At 37.2% G+C, this 10,000-nt stretch overlaps 1 protein-coding gene across 3 annotated transcripts in view; it reads right to left on the bottom strand.

Annotated features, from left to right (window-relative positions):
• LOC125033337 (probable phosphorylase b kinase regulatory subunit beta) overlaps positions 1 to 10,000 on the bottom strand; it is a 43,620-nt gene that overhangs the window by 9,452 nt on the left and 24,168 nt on the right. For 2 of the 3 annotated variants that reach the window (XM_047624746.1, XM_047624748.1), the window contains 2 exons: positions 8,572 to 8,714; positions 1,663 to 1,755 (listed from right to left, as the gene is read on the bottom strand). In XM_047624746.1, the coding sequence (XP_047480702.1) occupies positions 1,663 to 1,755; positions 8,572 to 8,714 (236 nt within the window). Of the gene's footprint in view, positions 1 to 1,662; positions 1,756 to 8,571; positions 8,715 to 9,703; positions 9,844 to 10,000 lie in introns of all 3 variants that reach the window. The other variant, XM_047624747.1, reaches the window with a different exon arrangement.

Here is a 10,000-nt window from a genome sequence, read left to right as displayed (position 1 = left end):
GGGAAATTAATTATCCCCGTTAACTTGCAGATTCCAAAGTATGCCAGGAGCTCCTGCCTGGATGTGGGCGTCCACTTCATCATGTGAGGTGAGGCAACAAGTAATACATTATAATTGCTTGATGCAAGAGATATTTCCTCAATATGAATACAAATGGAAAGAACATAAAAGCAATAATAACGAAACTTACCAGTTGGTCTCCTCACAAATTAGATCAAGTAGATTGTCAATGAAAAACTAGGCAAAGATCTACAAGGGCATGTTTAACAAACCATGATGACCTTGACCCCAAGCCAACATTTTCCTTCTGTCACCAGACAAATATCCTAGTCCCTAGCACATTCCTCTGCAACAGCCACACTGGAGTGGGTCTTGTTGCTGTCGAGCATGCTGTTGACCTGGGAGATGTAATGCAGTTTTTCCTCCAAACTGGATACATCAAATTGGTATGATGGATGGCACTAAAGCACCTTGGCATGAGGTGTTGATGAAGTCAGTGGCTGGGGGTCATCCACCTCAGAGGAGGAGGAGGAGGAGGAGGAGGAGGAGGAGGAGGAGGAACTTTTTCAAAGTGTTATGACATTACTTCCTTATATGTCATTTACTACTACATGGAAGCAAATATAATGACTAATGACATCACTACCTCAGCTTTATGATGTCACTCTCCATGACGCTACTCTTCAGTACATCATTTCATCTACCTTCCTGCCTGTCTCTTTATCTATCTATCTCTCTTTTTTCCTCCCTCCTTAGTCTCAGCCTTTGTTTTCATTTCGTTTTGATTTTCTGTCTGTTTTTCTCTCTCTCTTCATAATTCTCCTCCTCCCCTTAACCCCTTGATGACGGGGGAAAAAAACTAAAAAAACTAAAAAAAAAAACCTCTATGCTCTGATCAATGGCAATGTGCCGACTTCCAGCGGGGTAGTTCGGTACATCAAGATGCATCACTGGCTCGCAGCACTTTGGTGCGCCGCGGCGGCGTACAGCCACACGCAGGTTTCTTTTGACACCTCACAGTATGACCCGTCAGGAAGGGGTTAAAACTTGAGAATCAGACAGTTTTCACAGAAAAGTATATTGGCAGTATACAGAACATACCGTAGTGCTATCTGTATAATATAACTTTGACAATTCTACTACATGCATAAAAAATACAGCAGCAAAAACTTGTATATTACAGTCTATACAGAGTTCATGAAAGGTCATTCTGTGATAGTTAGCATGGGGAACCTTTCCATTCTATAAGGGCCTGTTATTTTCTATAATGTGTGAGTAAACATTACAAAGACACAAACTGACTGAGATAGACAGACAGACTGACAGACTGACAGACACACTTGCATGCACACACATGCATGTATATGAGCGCACACACACACACACACACACACACACACACACACACACACACACACACACACACACACACACACACACACACACACACACACACACTTTCTCTCTCTCTCTCTCTCTCTCTCTCTCTCTCTCTCTCTCTCTCTCTCTCTCTCTCTCTCTCTCTCTCTCTCTCTCTCTCTCTCTCTCTCTCTCTCTCTCTCTCTCTCTCTCTCTCTCTCTCTCTCTCTCTCCCTCTTTTATTCTCTTGCAAATGCATGACCAAAAGCACAAAATTTGTCATCACAACATTGAAATCCTTACTTGCAGAGTTGGAGTGTAGAACAGATCATGGATTTCTCCTGGTTGGACAGGTTTATCCAAGATAATCTCATCTTCACCATAACCAACCGTCAGCTGGAATAGTTGAGAGTAAAATGAGCAATGTTGCATATAAGGTTCTCATTGCAGTTTTACTTTTACTACTTCAGACTTTTGCTTGAGTGAAATTTCTATTCTATTACATATTTTTTCTTCCACCAAATAGGTATGGAAGAAATGTAGGATATACGAGAATCAAACCTATTGCTCTCATATTCAAATAAAAAGTGTGATACAGTTACTCTGCCTGTAAAAACAAAATCTGAAAATAATCAAGGAATTCATCGCATTATAAGACTTCATATTACATTACAAGTCTTCATATCTCAGTATAAGTCTTCATATAAAAGTAAGCAACTGCTCTTTAAGTATACATAAAAATGAGAAAAAAGGTTACTTAGTACATGGTTCTGATGTAGTTCTACAGAGAGGAAAGGTGACTGAATATTACTTGAAAGCTTCTATACTCAAGACGAAAACAACAATAAAGGTATTAAAGAAAATTACAATTTTAAAGACAACTCATAGCACTAATACTACTATGATGATTATATCATCATTATCACTTTATCACTACTATCAGCACTTACCATATCAATATCTATCAAAAAAGAAAAAGAAAAACGGAAAGAAATTAAAATAAAAACAACAAAGTACAGTGTCTCATTCTCTGACCAATTTTACTTTTCTTTATACCAACTATAGTTTATTTAGCAAAATGGAAAGGCAGTCTTACTCATCCAGGAACTGACTGATAAATACAGTCACTTTCATTTCGAATCTGCGTTCGTCACTGCTTTCTAACTCTATACTTTGTCGGTACTGTACCCTACCAATAGCTTCCTGCATTCTTGATAGTTGCTTGAACTTTAAATAGTGAATGGATAAGAACAACTCATTAACCCAATGCCTCCGGAAGAATTTTGGGTTTGCTGGGCCTCTGCTCCGGGCTTGCTCCTCGGGTCTTTTTTCGGATGAGCCGGTGCATATGATTTTTTATTTTAGTTACTTGCATGCAAAACATTAATTTAATGTTTTTGCATATTTAGAGATGCATGATATGCATTCTAGTTGCTAGATTGAATCTTTAATAGCTTGATTACGTACATTAGAGTTCATTTCAATAAATAAGGTATGTTACACTCTATGTACAAGACAGAATGGGGTTTTATTGAAGGGTTGGGGAATCTCATTCTTGCAAATCTTATTTTCACAAAATAAGAGATTGTTTGCAGTCACAGCTTCAATACCTCAAGAGAGTCACACTGGCAGAGTGACTAGTTGACAAGAGGAGACTAATCAGATCACATCAGCAGCAAGAGAGTGCAATCTTTTGGTGGATGGCATCCATGCCTGGCAGTAGAAATATTTATGTGCTAAAATTTACCTTTTATACAAAACAATAGCCAATTATACCATTATACATCCTATTCTCCCACTGGTAATGCCCCAGCGAATGTGTTGTGGGCATGAGGGTTCCTTTTAAAGAACAGCATAAAATGCAATGAATGCATCATTGTAACATGATATGAATGTCCTGTCACCTAAAGCAAGTCAGCCATATCATCCAGAGGCGAAGGGTTAAAGCATTTAAAATTACTTCTGAAGGTTCCCCATTAAACCCCACCATGAACAAACAACAACTATGCTTGTTGATATTTCTTTCATTACTTGTAAGACATTTCTTAAGCTGATTCCAATATTTAAGGGCTAAGCATTATAATTAGAGATCTGATTAAGAGATTTAACACTTTCAGCTGTAGTCACATCACAGATGAAACTCAGGCAATTTAGGCTGAATAGATGGGTCTCTTCTGCCAAGGGATCTTTTCATTACCTTTTGCTCTCATACTTTTTCAGTACAGAACTTTCTAAAAATAAATACCACTGGATTCCTAAATCATCCTCCAAAAGTATGAAATGATCACTCTATATCAAAATCTAAGCAATGCAGTCGATAAAAGCAATGGATTCTGTTTACTAATTTCATGGCGCAAGCCAATTAGCTTTTGATAGATAACCTCTCTGGCCTATTTCAACTGCATAGACCAAAGAAAATGTTAGTTTCTCATACAAAGTAGAAAAAAAAATTGTTAGTGAGTGAGTGAAAACAGAATTTTAATAAGATTTAATGAATACTTAGCAGTTTTAAAATCTAGGTCTTGAGTTAAGGAGGAAGGATGCTAGCACACATACTAAGGGAAATAGATCCATGCACACAAAAGATGGATAACTTCCAATTCCATAACTTAAACAGAAGAGAAATTAATCTAAAGTAAGCATTGCTGGGAATCATGCAATCAAGTAGAAATTTGAAAAAGGTATCCCCAAACCATATCACTAAGTTTTTCTAATATGCTGCAACTTGGGAGAAGGTACTGTAGGTGAAAGAACTTCCATAGGTCCAGTCCTTGTCACCCATGTATTAGGTCAAAAGACCAAGTACAAAAAATTAACATTTATGTATTTCCTCTTGGGAGACAACAATATTCCCATAAACAGACTGTTCTTATATGACAAGAAATATATAATAGTTCATTTTCAATCCCAATTCTTAGGCTCATATTATACAGTCTCACAACATATATGGGCAATTTCCAAGAAAGAAAGAAATCAAAAATATATATATAATTTAAAACAAACAAAATTTCATCTCTTACAGACTTCACATCAGGAGACAATGAAACATACATAGCAAAACACAAATATGTAGATTTTCCATTCTATTGGATGTATCTAATTTGGATATAATGAACCCGCAGGAGGCATTTCTGCTGTTGTTAGTTGGTAATGCAGTACTTCATCTTTGGACATCGCATCCAGTCTCAGTGTCTTCCTTCTCTTCTGTGGGCTCTCATACTTGTACCTTTTCCAAATTGTTAAACTAGAAAATTCAATTGCCAAAACAAAACACATCTCAAATATAACAACAGACCAATTAGTCAATTATTTTCCATACAATGATTATACACCAATTTCTTGGAAGTGTCACATGAACACTGATAACTTATTATAAACTTATCTATCAACAATCCAAGTGTTCCACAGGAACAGTAACGACTAGGGAAAGGCAAAAGATCATAAGCTAACATAATTCCAAACACAACACAATATATAAAAAAAACAAATATCTAATAAAGGCAGACTCAAACCACTTGAAATATTTTTTCACTTATAAGTTAAGTTGAGCTTTGGCTACATCTGATTGAAGAAGAAAAGAAAAAGAAAAAGAAAATGAAAAAAAGAGATAAAAAAAAACTACTTGTTGCAACTACCTAATATAGCCTAATCATAGTAATATCATATCCCTATTTAAAAAATATGTACACTAACCCACTGACACCTGTATCCATATTACACAGTTTGGGGTATAACAATAAGTACCTTATGTAATAATGTGCCCATTATTACACAATATCCAATCAAAAGTAGTTTAATTAGATCTTGTGGTCAGTGGTTATATATGGATGGAAGTACAATACTAAGAATATATCATCCTCATTAATCTGAGCTAATGCCAATGAAGGTGTATAGCTGCATCCACCCTTTGTTTCCACCTATGAGGGTCCCTTGTAGCAAGCCACCAGGCAGGGTCTTGGCCCATCTCTAGCTCTTCACGACAAGTTTGATAAATTTGGCCAAGCTACAACTTCCTAGGTCATCCCACAGTCCCCTTCCACCCAGGGTTGTCTCGAATAGAGATAACCAAGTGGGCAGGATTATCCTGGTGCCCTTATAGCCTGAGTTGGCAGTTCCGGTTTGTGCAAGTAACAGGTCCTGTGCCTATCTCATGGTGTAACCATTGATTGGACATGCACAGGATAGCCTCCAGGTTTCACTACCACAGAGTAAAACTGGCAGTATCAGGGCCTTGAAGACAAGTAGCTTGGTCCTTCTGTACAGGTATCGGCATCTCCAAATACTCTTGTTGAGAGAGTTCATGACCCCTGCTGCCAGGTTAATCCAACTACTGAAATCCTAGTCTGACAGCCCAGTCATGAACTACACTACCATGGTATGTAAAGCTCTCTGTAACTTCAATGTCCTTGCTGTACACATGTACAGACTGAACAGGTTCTCCTAGCAAGCCCCTAAGGTCCTGGATCTTGGTTTCAATCCAGGAGACCTCTAGATCCAGAGGCTTAACTTGATTGCTAAATGCATCTAGAGCCACCACTAGGGTTTCCAGAGACTCAGAGAGAATAGCAACATTGTCAATGTTGGTAACCTCAATATTGCCCAGTGTCACTCTACAATGACTTTGGACAGTAGCTCCTCTGCCCAGTATCCAGTCCATGCAAGTGTTGGTGCAAGAACACAGATTTGCCTCACTCCTGAACTAACAGGGAAGAAGCTCAACAGGTCCCCACCTCACAAACTTCAGTAGGAGCATACACAGTAATAAGAGACATGAAGCCAAACACAAGCTTTGGTCTCAATGCAATTATACGCTCATTAACCAGAGTAACCTTTACTACCAAGGGATGAAGTCTGCTGGCCATGGCTACTCGTTGGTGATGGTGGCCATCACTGTGCCTCACCCAGTAATTGGTGTAGCCACCTACACTGATTGTGCTGCTACCATGTCATATCACCTCGAAGAGAGCAGCCACCTTAACTCTCTGCCGTTTCAGTTCCCTCAACAATAGTGGTAACCGATCATCCTGTTGCAAAAAGCAGACATTCCGAATTCCAAAGCCTGTTTGAGCTTAAGCCTCAGGCAGTCACTCTGGGTGGATGCCACCTCTCCCATCCCCACCGAAATCACCCTACACAGAGATGGCTGGCTGGCTGGCTGGCTGCAGGTCCAACTTGGACACAGACAGGACAGTTAACCCCTACTACCACTCTGAGTTCCAGCAGTCGCCAACCCAGCGGGACCCACAGCCTGCCTTATTTGCTAGGTGGGAGGGACGTTTGCTCACCCCCCAGTACCATCATCTATCTGGTACACTGCCAATTGGGTTCACATTCTATTCTTATCATAACATTATACTTAGCCATATGACTAACACTACCTACTGCTGCATACAGATGTGAATGATATTTACCAATAGCTAATATAACAAAAGCTAAATAGGAAAAAGTCTCACCATAAAGATGTAATAAAAAAATACTGATATATCCAATTGGATGTAACAAATTATCCCGCCACTAAACAGGGCAAAAAGCAAAACCAAATACATAGACCTTCTACCATCTCCAGTAAGTGATTCCACTCCACAATACAAGCCTTTGGCAACTACAAAGAATAACTTATCATTCAATTCTGAATAAAATGCAAAAAAGCATCCTGCAAACATAATTTCCAAATAGCATATGTCAACCAACATAAACCACAATTAAAACAGGTCTGCAAACTTCATAGGAAACAAATAAAATATGTCTGCACATACCAAAAAACAAATGTAATATACTTCCAAGCATCTTCATCTTAACAAAAATATAATATGCCTGTAAATACCATAACGAGTAAATACCTGATAATAGGAATGCATGTATATGTGCAGTCCAACGTGATTTTGGTTTATTAATTTTGTTACACACTGATGGCTGCACAATAATAAAAGCAATGTTAATAACAATAATAGTGGTACAAATGAAAATTCCTTTAGTGAAAATTCAAGGAATGGAGCCATCTATATGTAAGCAACATCAGTAACCTAAATTCACACTGGACAGTGCATGTGCCTGTGCTAATGGGTTAAAACATGCCAACACAAACTATAAACTGATATAAATATCCCCACAACTGCTATGAGAAAAAAAAAAAAAGATGAACAAATCATAATGGGTATTTCTTGACAAATAAGGAAAGTAACCAACTCAAAATGTGAATCAATTATCTAAAATATCACCTATCAATAATCAAAACATTGCCTTTCAGCAGAAATATAACTTTCCCTCTTAAAGATTATATCACTTAGTTCAATCTCATCATTATCCATACACATTGGTGCCTAATATATCTGAAAGAAGCAAACAGCAATCCATGCCCATTTATATACACTATAGACAGAAACCCATATAAATCTATTATAATTATTGAGTGAAAATATTGTTTTTTATGATATCATCGCAAGACCGTAATATGTGCACTAAACCATACCAATATACAAAAAAAAGAAGGTAAAAGTATTTGCTTCACCACTTTATGGAAATCATTACAAAATCCATACTGTTTACCTAGTTAATTCTTATTTGATCTCTTATCAAATATTCAGCAAGAACCTTGGCAGGTTTTAAGAAAGCACAATAAAAAGATGAATATATTGTGACAAATCTGAAAGCATGACCGATACTGCAATGTAAAACAACCAACAGCCAAATTCACAAAGCAGTGAAATCTATAGCGGGTTAGAGTACATGAAACAATTTTCATTTTCCTCTTATAATATCTATTTTTCTTGTATACTATATCTAAAGCATCAAGAAAGCATGAACTTCTTGAAAGCATGCATCACAAAGGCAGAGGAGTGTGATATAGGAAAACAAATTTTCCAAAGCAACTATTTTCATAAACATGTCATCATTTTATCATAATTTGGAAAAAGACAGGGGAAAAAAAAAAATATATATGCTAGAGCAATACACTTCAAAACAAAATGCAGTCTAAGAACAGTATCTTTCCAATTATGGCAGTCAAATGCTGAACAGTGGTTGGTAATATTAAAAGTACAATTTTAGCAGGTGTAATTTCAGCAGTTTTTCAATACTGATCTTTCATATCTGGGAAGATACGTGGTTACTAAACAATGAACATGAACTTTGTTTTCAATTTCAATTCCACATACTTTTTGCCATAAACCATAATACATACATGCAATAAAGAAATCATCTACTTTACAGTACCTGCTTTCCTGATACTAGTACAGTGGTGATGTAAGGTGATATTGACTCCACTTCCTTTGATAGCAATGCAGTGCATTCCCGAACCACAGCCCAATACCGAAGAGAGGAAGACTGACGTAACAGGGAACGCACACGATCACTCACTGGAGGTGGGGTAAGGAAAAGCAGCATGCGTATAAAAGGAAATATATATAAAAAAAAAATCCTGTTAGTACGCAAGCAACCTTGCTTAAAGGGGGCAAATGGCAGCTGGTTGCAAGCTCTGAATACCAGTATAGCCTTTTCTAAAACTGAAAAAAAAAAAAAAAAAAAATATATATATATAGTTCCCCCCTTAGACACTCATGTGAGACCTTTTCTTTTTCTTTTTCTTTTTTTCCCTCTTTTTACTATTATTATCACCCTTTCTTCTCCTGTAATGCGAATTAATGCATAACCAAAAAAGCTTATTACAATACATCAAGGATCCCCATAATTTCTCCATGTTCCTCCAGTACTATAGATGACAAATTTACTTCCCAAGGTACTAATGTACATAGGTGCCAAATCATCGCTCATTGCTTGTACTTGGTTTAAACCCATTTTAATAAAAAATATCCATTTATGGTATCCATTAAAAAATTCTTTTCATGTAAAATTTATTCTCTTCAAAATTGTTTTATCTTTAAACTTCCTTTAATGTTAATTATTAAAATTTATGCAGATATTATTATACAATCACATAAATATTTCTGATTTGCGCTTTAAATTAGAAATATTTTTTTTCTAAGTGGAAAATTCAAGAAGATACTATATTTTTGTATATTTCCAGAAGTGAATAAATATAATCCTTACAAACCCCTCACTTAATACTGAACTTGTAAGGGATACTATAAGCCTATATATCATAGCTAACAAAAACTAGTGCAGCTCCCTTCCAAATCTATGTACAATGAAGGTTCTTCTGTTTCCTTAATTCTCTTCCTTCATTCCTCAGTCAAAAGGCACGACCCACTTATGCACTGTTAGCTTACTGAACATCATATTAAGAACATGATGCCAAGCAAATGCTATCAAACCATACTACAAGACCCTGCAGGGCCTGGCTCAGTAGGAGGAGGACAGAGCCAGGTGCCCAAACCAAGATCATCACCTGACAACCCTGCACAAGAATGGTTGTGATGTGTGTCACAGACGGGTAGAGTTTCTCTAGGGTGGCTGCAGCGAGACGCATGGCCTCCCAGAAGTGGCACTCGCTGACCTCCTGCAGTAGGGCCTCCAGTCTCTCTGACACTAAGATCTTGACTTGGTTAATCTACTATCTTTTAAAATAACTGACTGCAACTAACACTGACAATGTCATGATTGTTAATTTCGTTACAAGCTCATGTCTTAAGCCATATGAAAACAGACAGAAATCTATATACAAAGGCAATACAATCTAATTACT

Source organism: Penaeus chinensis, chromosome 16 (genome assembly GCF_019202785.1).
Source record: "Penaeus chinensis breed Huanghai No. 1 chromosome 16, ASM1920278v2, whole genome shotgun sequence".
Lineage (NCBI taxonomy): Eukaryota > Metazoa > Arthropoda > Malacostraca > Decapoda > Penaeidae > Penaeus > Penaeus chinensis.
The sequence above is the reverse complement of the archived record's forward strand: the minus strand, read 5'-3'. Positions and strand labels throughout refer to the sequence as shown.